The sequence below is a fragment of the Balaenoptera borealis genome (assembly GCF_965194805.1).
Source record: "Balaenoptera borealis genome assembly, chromosome: 12".
Taxonomy (NCBI): Eukaryota; Metazoa; Chordata; class Mammalia; order Artiodactyla; family Balaenopteridae; genus Balaenoptera; species Balaenoptera borealis.
This window is the reverse complement of record NC_138869.1, coordinates 84,895,266-84,910,367: the sequence shown is the minus strand read 5'-3', so window position 1 is coordinate 84,910,367 and position 15,102 is coordinate 84,895,266. Positions and strand designations below refer to the sequence as shown.

At 43.0% G+C, this 15,102-nt stretch overlaps 1 protein-coding gene across 1 annotated transcript; it reads left to right on the top strand.

The window, feature by feature from the left end:
• The first annotated feature begins 8,506 nt into the window (after positions 1-8,506).
• LOC309607217 (HLA class II histocompatibility antigen, DQ alpha 2 chain) lies at positions 8,507-14,696 on the top strand. The gene is made up of 5 exons (XM_082345513.1): positions 8,507-8,663; positions 12,817-13,065; positions 13,520-13,801; positions 14,059-14,233; positions 14,401-14,696. The coding sequence occupies exons 1-4, from the start codon at positions 8,582-8,584 to the stop codon at positions 14,211-14,213; spliced, it is 768 nt and encodes a 255-aa protein (XP_082201639.1). The 5' UTR covers positions 8,507-8,581; the 3' UTR covers positions 14,214-14,233; positions 14,401-14,696.
• Positions 14,697-15,102: the final 406 nt, after the last annotated feature.

Here is a 15,102-nt window from a genome sequence, read left to right as displayed (position 1 = left end):
CATAACTGCTGGGTGGGTGGCTCACAAACTGGAGAACACTTATGCCACAGAAGTCCACCCACTGGAGTGAAGGTTCTGAGCCCCACGTCAGGCTTCCCAACCTGGGGGTCTGGCAACAGGAGGAGGAATTCCTAGAGAATCAGACTTTGAAGGCTAGTGGGACTTGATTGTAGGACTTTGGCAGGATTGGGGGAAACAGAGACTCCACTCTTGGAGGGCACACACAAAGTAGTGTGCGCATCGGGACCCAGGGGAAGGAGCAGTGACCCCATAGGAGACTGAAGCAGACCTACCTTCTAGTGTTGGAGGGTCTCCTGCAGAGGCAGGGGGTGGCTGTGGCTCACCATGAGGACAAAGACACTGGAAGCAGAAGTTCTGGGAAGTACTCCTTGGCATGAGCCCTCGCAGAGTCCACCATTTGCCCCACCAAAGAGTCCAGGTAGGCTCCAGTGTTGGGTCGCCTCAGGCCAAACAACCAACAGGGAGGAAACCCAGCCCCATCCATCAGCAGACAAGCAGATTAAAGTGGAACCTAGAAAAATGGTACAGATGAACCGGTTTGCAGGGCAGAAGTTGAGACACAGATGTAGAGAACAAACGTATGGACACCAAGGGGGGAAAGCCGCAGGGGGTGGTAGTGTGATGAATTGGGCAATTGAGATTGAGATGTATACACTCGTGTATAAAATTGATGACTAATAAGAACCTGCTGTATAAAAAAAAATTAAATTAAAAAAAACAATTATTAGTTCAAATCTCCTTTGAGAAAGCTGTGCTGTGCTTTCAACGGGGATGCAGTAAAATTTAGTAGGTGCGCGGGAGGAATTGAGTCCGTATATGGAAACACTCCAACTCTTACATTCAAAGCTCATTTATATATACCCAAAAGCCAGAGGACATTTATGGTACATTGCAAAAATAGCTACGGATTCTTTGCAGCTCATCCTATCAAGAAATGCAATCTGTTAACCCACTTCTTGATTTGAGCCAGTGCTCGACTTGCATCGGCTAATAGAATGTAAATTTAGGTAGAAGAAGCCCTGCCGTTTCTCTCGCGCTAGGGAGCCTTCCAGCACCTGATGGGGAAGCCTCAGCCAGCCTACTGGATGGTGAGCCCAAATGGAAAGAACCTCAGTAATCCCAGCTGAACCAACTGATGCCACAGATGGGTGAACACCTGAAAACATCTGAGCTGGCACAGACACAACTGCCCAAGGGGACCTAGCACAATTTACTGTCTTACAGAATCATAAGAAAATACTAAAACATTGTTTAAAGTTATTAATTATGTTTTGGAGTAGTTAGCGACATTAAGAAAATATGACTGATACAACACTCCTCAAAGTGTCCTATTTCCTAGTGACCAATTGGTGCTTCTGTGACTCACAGGCTCCCACATACCTAGACTGCCACAGGGAGAAGGTTGGCTGAAAAAGAAAAAAGCTATAGGCTGTCCCTGGCCTAGGCACAGTTAGTATTTGTCATTATATAGTTGCTCTCATTTGGAAATAATTGCTATGTGCCAGGCACTGGACTGTATTTAAACCTTATAATTTGTACTTAGTTACCATTTTACTTTATCATATTAACTATCATGTAGCAGTTTTTATCCCATTTTATAGTAAAGTACCCTAAAGCTCATGTATTTTGAGTGACTTGCCCAAGATGATGCAGCTGATAAAATCATTATTGAACACTTATTCATTTGATTACAAAGCCCATCTTCTTTTTACTTTACTACTCTGGACTCTGTTGTTGTTGTGAAGCATCTTTCATTACTGCAAGATGGTAGAGGCTTGGCATTTTCAGTAAAACCTCACCAATGCATAATAACTAGGGTTGTGTCAGGAGAAAACAGTTGAAAGTCAGAACCAAAGAATTTGAAAATACACAGTTTCTTAGAGAATGATATAAATGTTAATTAGAAGTAACATGAGTTCTATCTAAATAATTTCTTAGAGGACGCCCAAAGATGTAAGGTATAATGACACATTCCAATTACACTGACAGTTTTAGTTACTAAATCAATGGCAGGAAATTAATGATTTTTAAGAAAATTATTGGGGGGGGGACCTTCAAAATGGCAGAGGAGTAAGACATGGAGATCACCTTCCTCCCCACAAAGACATCAAAAATACATCTACATGTGGAACAACTCCTACAGAACACCTACTGAACGCTGGCAGAAGACCTCAGACTTCCCAAAAGGCAAGAAACTCCCCACGTACCTGGGTAGGGCAAAAGAAAAAAGAAAAAACAGAGACAAAAGAATAGGGACGGGACCTGCACCTCTGAGAGGGAGCTGTGAAGGAGTAAAGGTTTCCACACACCAGGAAGCCCCTTCACTGGCGGAGACAGGGGATGGGTGGGGGTGAAGCTTCAGAGCCATGGAGGAGAGCGCAGCAACAGGGGTGCAGAGGGCAAAGCGGAGAGATTCCTGCACAGAGGATCGGTGCCAACCAGCACTCACCAGCCTGAGACACTTGTCTGCTCACCCACTGGGGCGGCTGGGGGCTGGGAGCTGAGGTTCAGGCTTCGGAGGTCAGACCCTAGGGAAAGGACTGGGGTTGGTGTGTGAAGACAGCCTGAGGAGGCTAGTGCACCACAGCTAGCCGGGAGGGAGTCCAGGAAAAAATCTGCACCTGCTGAAGAGGCAAGAGACCATTGTTCTGGGGTGCACGAGGAGAGGGAATTCCTTCCCTGTGTACCCACAGAAGGCAGAACACAGACTAAGCAAGCTCCAGAGATGGGCGCAAGTTGTGGCTATCAGTCCAGACCTCAGAGACGGGCATGAAACACTAACGCTGCTGCTGCTGCCACCAAGAATCCTGTGCGCAAGCACAGGTCACTATCCACACCCGCCCCCTGGGGATCCTGTGCAGCCCACCACTGCCAGGGTACCAAGATCCAGGGACAACTTCCCCAGGAGAACACATGGCATGCCTCAGGCTGTTGCAATGTCACGTTGGTCTCTGCCACTGCAGGCTCGCCCCACATTCCAATTATGACTATCCTACCCCTCCCTCCCCCTGGCCTGAGAGAGCAAGAGCCCCCAATGAGCCGCTGCATTAACCCCCTCCTGTCTGGGTGGGAAACAGATGCCTGAGGGCGACCTACATGCAGAAGTGGGGCCAAAACCAAAGCTGAACCCCAGGACCTGTACAAACAAAGAAGAGAAAGGGAAATTTCTCCCTGCAGCCTCAGGAGCAGCAGATAAAATCCCCACAATCAACTTGATGTACCCTGCATCTGTGGAATACCTGAATAGACAATGAATCATCCCAAAATTGAGGCAGTAGACTTTGGGAGCAATGGTAGACTTGGGGTTTGCTGTCGGCGACTGATTTGTTTCTGAATTTTATGTTTACCATAGTTTAGTTTTTAGCTCCTATTATCATTGCTGGATTTGTTTATTGGTTTTGTTGCTCTCTTTATTTTTAAATTTTAATAATTTTCCTTTTCTTTCTTTTTTTCTCCTTTTTCTTCTGAGTCGTGTGGCTGACAGGGTATTGGTGCTCCAGCCTGGTGTCAGGTCTGAGTCTCTGAGGTGGGAGAGCCGAGTTCAGGTCATTGGACCACCAGAGACCCCCCAGCCCCACATAATATCAATCGGCGAGAGCTCTCCCAGAGATCTCCATCTCAATGCTAAGACCCATCTCCACCCAATGGCCAGCAAGCTTCAGTGCTGGACGCCCCATGCCAAACAACTAGCAAGACAGGAACACTACCCAACCCATTAGCAGAGAGGCTGCCTAAAATCATACTAAGTTCACAGACACCCCAAAACACACCACAAGACATGGCCCTGCCCACCAGAAAGACAAGATCCAGCTCCACAAACCAGATCACAGGCACCAGTCTCCTCTACCAGGAAGCCTACACAAGCCACTAAACTAACCTCACCCACTGGGGGCAGACACCAAAAACAACGGGAACTATGAACCTGCAGACTGAGAAAAGGAGCCCCAAACACAGTAAGTTTAACAAAATGAGAAGACAGAGAAATATGCAGCAGATGAAGTAACAAGGTAAAAATCCACCAGTCCAAACAAATGAGGAAATAGGCAGTCTACCTGAAAAAGAATTCAGAGTAATGATAGTAAGGATGATCCAAAATCTTGGAAATAGAATGGAGAAAATACAAGAAATGTTAAACAAGGACCTAGAAGAACTAAAGAGCAAACAAACAATGATGAACAACACAGTAAATGAAATTAAAAATTCTCTAGAAGGAATCAATGGCAGAATAACTGAGGCAGAAGAACAGATAAGGGACCTGGAAGATAAAATAGTGGAAATAACTACCGCAGAGCAGAATAAAGAAAAAAGAATGAAAAGAATTGAGGACAGTCTCAGAGACGTCTGGGACAACATTGAATGAACCAACATTCGAATTATAGGGGTCCCAGAAGAAGGAGAGAAAAAGAAAGGGTCTGAGAAAATATTGGAAGAGATTATAGTTGAAAACTTCCCTAACATGGGAAAGGAAACGGTCTATCAAGTCCAGGAAGTGCAGAGAGTCCCATATAGGATAAATCCAAGGAGAAACATGCCAAGACACATATTAATCAAACTATCAAAAATTAAATACAAAGAAAAAATATAAAAAGCAGCAAGGGAAGAGCAACAAATAACACACAAGGGAATCCCCATAAGGTTAACAGCTGATTTTTCAGCAGAAACTCTGCAAGCCAGAAGGGAGTGGCAGGACATATTTAAAGTGATGAAAGGGAAAAACCTACAACCAAGATTACTCTACCCAGCAAGGATCTCATTCAGATTCAATGGAGAAATTAAACTTTTACAGACAAGGAAAAGTTAAGAGAATTCAGCATCACCAAACCAGCTTTACAACAAATGCTAAAGGAACTTCTCTAGACAGGAAACACAAGAGAAGAAAAAGACCTACAAAAACCAACCCAAAACAATTAAGAAAATGGTAATAGGAACATACATATCAATAACTACCTTAAATGTAAATGGATTAAATGCTCCAACCAAAAGACATAGACTGTCATACAGAGTGAAGTAAGTCAGAAAGAGAAAAATAAATACTGCATACTAACACATATATATGGAATCAAAAAAAAAAAAATGGTTCTAAAGAACCTAGGGGCAGGACAGGAATAAAGACGCAGATGTAGAGAATGGACTTGAGGACATGCTGACTGGGAAGGGTAAGCTGGGACGAAGTGAGAGAGTGGCATGGATTTATATATATACTACCAAATGTAAAATAGATAGCTAGTGGGAAGCAGCTGCATAGCACAGGGAGATCAGCTCAGTGCTTTGTGACCACCTAGAGGGGTGGGATAGGGAGGGTGGGAGGGAGACACAAGATGGAGGGGATATGGGGATATATGTATACATATAGCTGATTCACTTTGTTATACAGCAGAAACTAACATAACATTGTAAAGCAATTATACTCCAATAAAGATGTTTAAAAAATAGAAAAATTTTGGTCTAAATTAATATTTTAAACTGCAAATTTCATTTCCACCATTAATTTATGAAAAGGGTCTTTTATTTTCCTTTTAGACAGAGGTAACAAATTGGTTTTTGTCAAAGTGGTACACCATTCCTCTGAGTTTAATTCACTAATAATTTTACTTTATGTTAAAATTATGACCTGAAGAGAGAAGAAACTAGAACAAGGTTCATTGTGTGATTGCAGGAAAAGGACGGACACAGAATCAGGTTAAAGACAGAAAGCTCATCTTCTATCTCTTAGCTAGTAACATTGCCTTGCTTGGACTTCCCCTGCATCCCACTGGATGTGAAATCTGAGACTGGTCTTCAACTTCCCATCCAAGATACAATTCTAATCCTGAGTGTTTAACATCCTAACTTCCTAATTTGAGTTGAATTCTTTTAACTGTAAAATTAGTAGGTGAAATTCTGAAGCACCATCAAGAAAAGTTTTGACCATTTGCCAAACTGTAAGTGATTTATTTAAGATATAAAGCAGGTAAGTCTGGATCCAGAAAAAAAGCATAGAAACATGTTATTTACTGCATAGAAAGGAGGATGCTGCATGGTAAAAGGAACACATCTCAAGTAGAACCTCAAAATTTCTCTTGGTCCATAACGGGAGAGACTAGAAAGAACGATAAGACCACCTGTAGGGTCAAATATTTATCCTAATTATGTCAGGACACTGTATTCTGAATCCATGCAGGAGACGCCTTCCCTCCCTCACAGGGCCTCGTGGCTTGCCCTTGTCACATTTCAGCTCTGCACTCACCAGCTGTGTGACTTTGGGCAAATTCTTTCACCTTTCTGAAATCTGATGTCCTCCTTGTAAAATGGGGATGATATTAATGTATTACAAGTATAAAGAGCCGTGGGAATTTTTCATTCCAGGTGGAGTACATCTATGCTCCTCACAACAATCTAATGAAGTGCTGTTAACGTCTTCAGCCAAGGATCATCAGAAGCACATCCATGGATGAACAAGTTGGTTTTATTGTTCATACACTCACCATGGGGAATCAGGGGCATCTCAATATGAAGATGTTGGAACCAAAGAAGCAGAACCTGTTGGAGAGATCTTTTAAGAGATTCATTGCAAAGAATTAGTTTACACAGTTGTGGGGTGGACTAGGCAAGTCCAAGACCCATAGGGAGGGCTATTGTCAGGAAAGGCAGGCTGGAAATTTCAGCACAGGCTGAAGCTGCAACCCACAGTGAAATCTCTTCCCCTCAGGGAAACCTCAGGTCTGCTCTTGAGACTTTTCACCTGATTCGTCCAGCCTCACCTAGATTATCTAGAATAATCTCTCTTGCATAATGTCAACTGATTTTGGACCTTAATCGCATCTATAAGATAACTTCAGAGCAACACCTAGGTTAATGTTTGAGTGAATAACTGAGGACCATAGCCTAGGCAACACATGAAACAGACCCTTAAACTATTATAGGATTTGGGCTTGTGTTAGGTGATCTTGAGGAGGATTTAAGAAACAGAGACTTTATTCTTAATTGGATTCTGTCAAGAAGTGGGTGGTGAGGTGGGGTAATTCTGTAATCCGGCACCTTAATAAATCTTACCTAGGAGGAAGGAAGATTATACCGAGGCTAACGCTGTAATTAGGAAAGAAGCAGAGGTCATTCATATTATCTAGGAGAGAAGTAGGCTTGGTCATTTTTGTGATTTGGACACAGTTCATGTTTTGTCTGTGTTGAGACATGATTACTGAGTGGCCTTGTTTTCTGCTTCGATGGTCAAAGCAGAATGGCTGATGGTCACAGAATGGCTGTCTAATGCTGTTGCTATACGACGTTGCTTATGTTCAGCAAGAAAACACCAAAACCTAGTTGTGAGTTGCAGGCCAGCTCCTGGCAACACCAAGGTCTAATAAATAGTCCCAGGCAGCTCCCAGATGCCAGGGCTTTTTCTGTCTCACTCTTCTTTATAGTCTTTGTCACTGTGAGGTAAGACAGTGCTGAGAAACTGGAGGCCATCTAACAGGCACAGGGTGATTGATTCTAAATGGAACCCCCATTAACCCGTGGCTTCCATAACACACAGAAAATCAATTCTTCTGAAAAAATAAGTTCCCCTCTAAAAATTGTCTTTGACCTTAGCTCAATCCTTAGTCCCTCACAAATACCTGGGGTTTTAATGTGGCAGGATAAAGAATATTAAAATATCTAGTAGATTAAAGGAAGAAAATTTTCGAAGTCAGGACAATTCCCTGAATTCTACCCTTAATATTTGACTTGACATTCTTAAGTTTAAAAAAATTATACAGCATGCCAGCCAGAGCTTTCTTTAAAGTAGTCAATGCTCCCCAAATTCCTTTAAAAGTAGATAGGTTCACTAAAATATAGAGCATAAAGAATACTCAAGGCAGGGAAAAAATTCAAATGAAAGATCATGCAGTTACTTTACGCAGCATTACGCGACATTACAAGTACTTTTATTGCCCTGGGTAATAAAAGCTTTTGAGAGTACGAAAAGAATAACTTACTCAACTGGATTTCTATAAGTAGAAAAGGCAAAGGTATTCCTTGGCTACCACCAGCAGAAATCACTTGGATCAACTCAATATTTAGAGAATTCCATATGCACTATGGAAACAAAGAGAAAGACAGTTAACCCACATAAGGGGGCAAGAGAAATGGGAGGAGGTGGGGCCTGCCAGGGAGGGGGACGAACTCAGGGGAGAGATCCTGGAAGTTATAGCCCAGAATATCCTGTCGGACACCAAATTAGTGAGGACCTCATCCGTCCACGAGGCTGCTCAGAAATTCCCAGCCCTCTTGTCACCAGCAGGCATACACATGTGTGAGAAGATTCTGATTTAATACCCTCCCTCCTTTCATAGAAAATTCCCTCAGGTCCACTCTGAGTGGAGGCCGCATCAGAACCGGGAGATTTCCCAGTCCCTTCGAGGCCTCTTAGTACAAAGTCTTCATCTGGCAACTGAGGTGTCATCATAGGGGATTTTTCTGATTGGCCAAATCCTGACCTGGCAGAGTGTGGTTTGGGTGTCTACAGAGTTCCTTCTCAGCTCAACCCTCGTCATTGCTCTGCAACTCAGAACGGCAACTGCTGAGACCACCTTAAAAGAGGATGGTCCTGAACAGAGCTCTGATTCTGGGGGCCCTCACCCTGACCACCATGATGAGCCCCTGTGGAGGTGAAGACATTGGGGGTGAGTGCACGCTTGAGGGATGTGGGGACTAGAGTTGGGGAACAGGGAATTGGAGGGAAAAAAAGATAGAGTTTGGCCTAGAAATAATAGTGACTCCTCAAAGCGTTCTCAATATTAAGCAAATCTAAAACCTACAGTCATTCCTCCTACAGGAAACCAGAGTCCAGACCCACTCTCTTTGCTACTTGTGCTGTTGCAGAGTTCACCAAGGACATTATTCTGTTTCTGATATTGGATCCAGTGAATATGTCCTGGAGGGCTCTAGGGCATTCATTCATTATTGCCTCAAAGATTAGAAATGTTTCCATAAGTGGATATTTTGTTACTAAAATTTTATGAACTATTGCTCCCAAATTTCTCTGAGCAAATCTTGAAGCTTTTTGTATATTTCTCCTAAAGTGTATCTTGGGGTAAATAGTTCCATGAATTCTGTATACTGTGTAGATACAAAGAAGGGTGACCTTTTCAGTCTCAGATCTACATACATTTTCATGCTGTCATCTGGCACAGGTGGGGAGAGGGTAAGCGAGCCCAGCAGAATGCCTTTACACGAGGCGTTTTACCGCAGGGTCCTCACTTAACCTCAGTTACCTCATACGTGTCACCTCACAAATAACCAAGTAAAATAGGTGTGTAGAAATGCTTTCTAAGTGATTAAGACACACAAATGTCAAAGATTATTCTTATTTTTTTAGTTTTACCGTTACAAGTGTAACTTTGCTTTATTTTCTTTAACAAAGTAAGAAATTTCCTTATTTTTATTTTAAAATTGAGAACTTTATGATAAGAAACTTGATGAATCAAGTTATATTGTTTTCAAATTGTTAGCCCGAATTACCAGTTCTTCGCCCCATCTAAGGAAGTCCTTCAAGAAGAATGGGCAAGCACAGATTATTTATTTGGTCCCTTAGGCCCCTCTGCCTTTGCTGTCCCCCTCCTTCCACCCTCTTTTCATACATTCCTTCGTCTTCCTTTCCTTCCAAGATCCATCCCTGGCCCACATCTTTGTTATTTTATAGACATTGAGTGAGTTTGTAAAAACCAAAGTAGAAAGGCCAGACAGTTCAAAAGGGAAGTGAAATGGAGGGTACTCTAATCTTCAGCAACTTTGCTAACCATGGCTGCTCCCATTCTAATTGTGTGTGGTAGTGGAAGTTTCACGTACTTCTCCAGAGCACTTCTAAATTTTGTTTCTTCACCGTTACACTAGAGTGTCCTGGTCAGGCTCGACTTCCCCATTAGGCACAGGGGACACAGGCCAAGGGCCTGCTGTGCTTATAGAGCTCCATGAAAATATTTTATTATTTTAATTAGAAGAAAAAATGAACTTTTATGTTTTAATTTTTAATTTAGCCTAGATTATATTTGTCTTTATACCAGTATGGCCATAAAATATGACTTTTAATATTTTTATGGAGGAAAGCTTGCCTAAGCAACAGTGCTTAGGGCTCACAATCATACTGCAGGCCTGGGCACTGCTGATTCTGATTGTCATATAATTCTGCTACCTCTGTGTTTGTCAGTCTTCCCCAAAGTCTCTGTGATCCTCAAGAATAGTAATTGACATTTTGTATACATTTTTAAACACGCAGCAAGCTAAGTTTGGGGGATGCAAAAATGAAAAAACATGCTATCTGCCCCATAGAGTGTACTAAGATTAGTAATGCTAAGAAAATGGTGCAGAAAAACAGAAGGAGTATTGCTGAGCAGGGCAGTGGACGCAGCTGAGGCTGAAGCTGTAAAAGTGAATTGGTTCCAGTTGGCATAGCAGTGCGATGTTCTTCAGTGCTGGCAACTCAGGACAAGTAGCCGATGAAGAGAATAATTGCATATATTCATGATTGAAAAGGAGTCAAGAATATTCACTACAGGGATAAGGAGGCTATGTTGGAAGATCAACCAAGGGGTCATGCTGGTAACGTTGAGGAATAGACTGACTTGAAAGCAGGACACTGGGATGGAGAGGTTGGAGGTTATAAAGTGAGCAAAAACATGTGTAATGAGAGAACTTAGCTAAAAAGTTGGTAACTAAGCAGAAACTTCAAGAATGAACTGGGGCTTCCCTGGTGGCACAGTGGCTAAGAATCCACCTGCCGGTGCAGGTGACAAGGGTTCGATCCCTGGTCCGGAAAGATCCCACATGCCGCGGAGCAACTAAGCCCATGTGCCACAACTACTGAGCCTGCACTTTAGAGCCCACGAGCCACAATTACTGAAGCCCAGGCACCTAGAGCACGTGCTCCACAACAAGAGAAGCCACCACAATGAGAAGCCTGCTCACCTCAACGAAGAGTAGCCCCCACTGGATGCAACTAGAGAAAGCCCGTGCGCAGCAACAAAGGCCCAACACGGCCAAAAATAAATTAATTAATTAAATAAATAAATTTTAAAAAAAGAATGAACTGGAGGTGTCCAGGAAATCCTAACAGATAATTTCATTTCAGGGGGAAAAAAAAAAAAAACACAGACCCCTGCAAAGACCAAGGAACATGAAAGGATAATGTCATTTGGTTTTATTAATAGATAAGGTCAGATGAGGATGTTGGATACATCCATCCCAGAACTCGGCACAGTACACTGTACTTGCTCCTTTACTCACCTGACTCTCCCATTAATCAATATTCTCCTTGTCGGCAGAGACCATGCCTGATTGATGTTTTACTCTTTGCCTCCCACAATGTCTGAAACCCTGTTGATGCTCAGTGATTGAGGAAGGAAGGAAAGAGAAAATGATAAAAGGCTTGTATGTGTCTGGACAAAATTGTCCAGTTAGGCTTACTTGAGTAGAGTCAAACTGAACTGGTTGCCATTCTGCTTTGGCATCCTCAGAAAAGTATATTGTCCATTTGAAGAAAACGGCAGAAGAGTATCTTGAGTCCTCAACAAATATGTGTTGAGTCAGAAAAAGAACTTTAGTAACCTCCTTAAAGAAAAAAAATAGAGGTGGGAAATAACAGAAATCCAGAATAAAACTTCCATTTCTTACTTCAGAAGCAACCAGGCACTCTCCTTTAAGGATCACTACTGTTAACAAAACAGACAACTTAAAACCATTGTTTATTCTTTATATATTTTGTAATACTCTCACTGTCCTTGTCGTACTCGTTCTTACACCCTGTAACAGTTAGAGGAAACTCTTTTAAAATAATAAGATTCCGTGTGCTTTTCCTTGGTTTAGAAAAAATAAAAAATGAATCCTGTATAGAAAACGTTCTGCTCTGAGCCAGTCCTGAGGGGAGAGGGACCATAATGAACGTGTCATTACCTGATGAAAGAATTAAATGAGAAAGAAAACTTATGAAGCAAAGGGAAGTAAACTAACACCATGATCATTCATTCATTCCCATCTTTCTTCTTTCTTTCCGTTATGATATTTATCACAAGCCTACAATGTGCCAGGCACTGAGCTGGACATGCAGGAAATAGCAGTAAACAAGGCCTGTGAAAGTTCCGCCCTTCTGAGCATATGTTATAGTGGAAAGACAGACTGGATTCTAACAGGACAGCTACCAACACTGAGGGCGAAGGAAACAGGTGCTGGGAATTTTGCTTAGAGACTGTGCAGAAATATGGCTACTATCACTGCAAGGACGGCAACATCCGATGGGAAAGTGCCTACGTGTGGTGTGTACAGGGCACTAACAAGGTTTACTACAAGCAGTTTTGCAGAACATGTCAGAAGTCTTATAACCCTTACAGAGTGGAGGATATCACCTGTCAAAATTGTAAAGAGACTAGATGATCCTGCCCAGTAAAAGTTCGCCACGTGGACCCCAAAAGGCCCCACCGTCAAGAGTTGTGTGGGAGATGCAATGGCAAATGCCTATCCTGTGACAACACTTTCAGTTTCAAATATGTCATTTAAATGAATGTGAAAAAACCAAAACACTGGTCCTGCTGAACGTGTGCTAGTGGAGCAGACAAGTGAGCTTTTTTCCCTGCCCCTCCTCCTCCTCTCTGCTGCTCCCTCAGAATACTTCTTGAAAGGCTGTATTTGACAAAGCTGTCAAATAAAAGCATTGCAAAACAAACAAACAAAAAGAGGTGAAGGCTACAATGTTTGAGAGTTAAGTTTCTTCCGTTACTTTGTTTAACATGGTTCTTTCCTCTCCCTCTGTTCTCCACCTTCCTTCTCCTCACCCTCACTTATCAGCTGACCACGTTGGCACCTATGGCACAACTATCTACCAGTCTTATGGTCCCTCTGGCCAGTACACCCAAGAATTTGATGGAGATGAGCTATTTTATGTGGACCTGGAGAAGAAGGAGACTGTCTGGCGGCTGCCTGTGTTTAGCAAATTCGCAAGTTTTGACCCACAGGGTGCCCTGAGAAACATAGCTGTGGGGAAGTATAACTTGGATATCCTGATGAAACGCTCCAACTTCACCCCTGTTACCAATGGTAGGTGTCCACCATTCTGCCTCTCTTTACTGAATCTATTCTTTCATACCAGACCTCACTCTCTTGTTCCCTAAGGAGAGATACCCTTCACCACTCTATAAAACTCTCTCCTTTTCAAGGAGTCCCCAGATCTTCTCATAGTAATTACTGAACCCTCATCCTCCCTCTTCTCAAAGATCACATATTTCCATGTAATATAAGGATCCCTACTCCCATAACATATTCCTTGAATCCCTCAAGGAGGAGTCCCACAGACCTCCCTCCTTAACAAGCATGCCCACGGAGAACATGGGGATAAAGCAGAGGCAGTGAGTAGCATCTCCCAAGCAAAAGGGAAACAAGAGCTCTTCCACTGTCAGACTGGGAAATGGTGGGAGGGCTCCCCCAGGATTCAGTGGAGAACCTCAGGGCAGAGCTATCCTCATTTCACATCAGTGCTGTTTTCTCACCACAGAGGTTCCTGAGGTGACTGTGTTTTCTAAGTTCCCTGTGTCGCTGCATCAACCCAACACCCTCATCTGTCTTGTGGACAACATCTATCCTCCTGTGATCAACATCACATGGTTGAGGAACGGACACTCAGTCAGAGAGGGTGTTTCTGAGATCAGCTTCCTCCTGAAGAATGATCTTTCCTTCCTCAAGATCAGTTATCTCACCTTCCTCCCTTCTGATGAAGATGTTTATGACTGCAAAGTGGAGCACTGGGGCCTGGATGAGCCACTGCTGAAACACTGGGGTACGTACGAGTTCCACCCCTTTGATACTTTCTCTTCTCTATCAAGTACAGAATGTCCTCCCTCTTAGCCCCTAAATCACACGGTCCAGAGCTTGTTTTTCACACTTCAAGTGTTTCTAAAGATATACTTCCCTCTCTTCCCTAAGCCTGGTGCCCTGAGTCTTTGTAGAATGAACACCACACCTCCTGTCCCATCCCAAACACATGCACGTGAACCAACACTCTGTATTCTGAGCTTTACAACTTCACTTTTGCAGAGGCTGAGATTCCAACCCCTATGTCAGAGCTGACGGAGACTGTGGTCTGCGCCCTGGGCTTGACTGTGGGCCTCGTAGGCATCGTGGTGGGCACTGTCTTCATCATCCAAGGCCTGCACTCAGGTGGTCCCTCCAGACACCAAGGGCCCTTGTGAGTTGCACCCTAGAAGGGAAGGTAAGGATTCAGATTTGTCAGCATTGGAGACAGTACAGGAGGAAAGAAAGTGGGAAGAGGTTTGTGGACTCAAATGTGGTTGAAAAGTTGAGGAGAACTGGGAAAGGGCATGATGATTGCACAGAAGCCCCCTAGGACTCATCAATCTCATGTCTATCCTGTTGCAGGTGCACTGCCCGTCTACCAGAGCAGAAGAGTGGACATGCTAGATGACCTAGAACTTTCTTCATATAGCTTCTCTCCTCTTACACTCCTCCTCTCACCTCTTCTCTGGGACTTAAGATGCTTATCCCTTAAAGCTCACATATACCTCGGAATCCTCCCCCTGACTACCTGATGATTTTTTTCTGTTCTCAATAGTTACATACCATGGGATCACTGGCATATTCCACCCAGTTACCTAATGCCTAGTGACCCTGATCCAGTATCATCATGGAAGCAATAAATCCTCCTTTTATTGAAACTTTTCCTGTCTTTCATCTCAGAGCTGACTAGGGCCTTGTTCCCTTATGCTTTAGGCCCCTTAATTTCATTTCTCAGATCATGTTTCATGCCCAGTAACACAGGAGCAACCTGTGTAGACTAATAATATGTTGATATCTTAGCTGCGATTATTATTTCTCTCTTCCTTCTGTTCCCACTCTTGGCACTGTCACCCACCCCCCTAATTCAGGCATCACTGAAGATAATATATACTCTTCTCCCATGGTGTAGATTTGTTATAGCAGAAATACAAAAACCAAGAAATAAGTCTGTACTCATCTTAATATAGCTTTTAAAAGTTATGACAGAGAAATAGGAGAAAGGAATTTTGAATCTTAAAAGTACCAAAAGCCAAATTTTTGGTACCAAAAGTCAAAATTTGTTCC